This window comes from Brassica oleracea, unplaced genomic scaffold (assembly GCF_000695525.1).
Source record: "Brassica oleracea var. oleracea cultivar TO1000 unplaced genomic scaffold, BOL UnpScaffold11861, whole genome shotgun sequence".
Classification (NCBI taxonomy): Eukaryota; Viridiplantae; Streptophyta; class Magnoliopsida; order Brassicales; family Brassicaceae; genus Brassica; species Brassica oleracea.
In genome coordinates this window covers 1-507 of record NW_013628382.1, presented here as the reverse complement: position 1 = coordinate 507, position 507 = coordinate 1, and the positions used below count along the sequence as shown (strand labels likewise).

Here is a 507-nt window from a genome sequence, read left to right as displayed (position 1 = left end):
GGAGATTAGTCGAGCCTTTAGGTTGGAATAGCCCAGTTTTATTAAAAAAGAAAAAAAGAAGACGATATGTATGATATTGAAACCTTTTATACGTATCAGGCCATCTCAAACCATTTAGATGTTCGGTGCAAATTTTATATTGAAGGTATATAATGATGCGATTTATCTTTTTTGACCAGAGATCCGAAATTATATATATTTGAATAGTTTTAAGCGAAATTTTTTTCAATAATCGGGGAGTGCAATGCACATATGCACGTGCTAAAAGATATCTTTGAAATAATATTGAGGTGCTTTGTTTTGGATATGTACGGTGAAAACAGAGAGTGAGGACACTGTGCAACCTGATCGATATGGTGGTGGCCATGGCGGAAATGAAGGTTACAACGGACGAGGAGGATATAACAGAGGAGGAGGACACAACGGTGGTGGAGGATACAACGGAGGTGGAGGATACAACGGGGGAGGAGGATACAACGGCGGTGGAGGATACAAGGGAGGAAGAGG

The 507-nt window shown here is 40.2% G+C and overlaps 1 protein-coding gene across 1 annotated transcript; it reads left to right on the top strand.

The window, feature by feature from the left end:
* Positions 1 to 290: 290 nt before the first annotated feature.
* Positions 291 to 502, top strand: LOC106322253 (abscisic acid and environmental stress-inducible protein-like; the record flags this gene model as incomplete). Its single annotated transcript, XM_013760368.1, has 1 exon — positions 291 to 502. A coding segment is annotated over one exon (212 nt), but the record flags the coding sequence as incomplete, so codon positions are not given.
* Between the last annotated feature and the right edge of the window lie 5 nt (positions 503 to 507).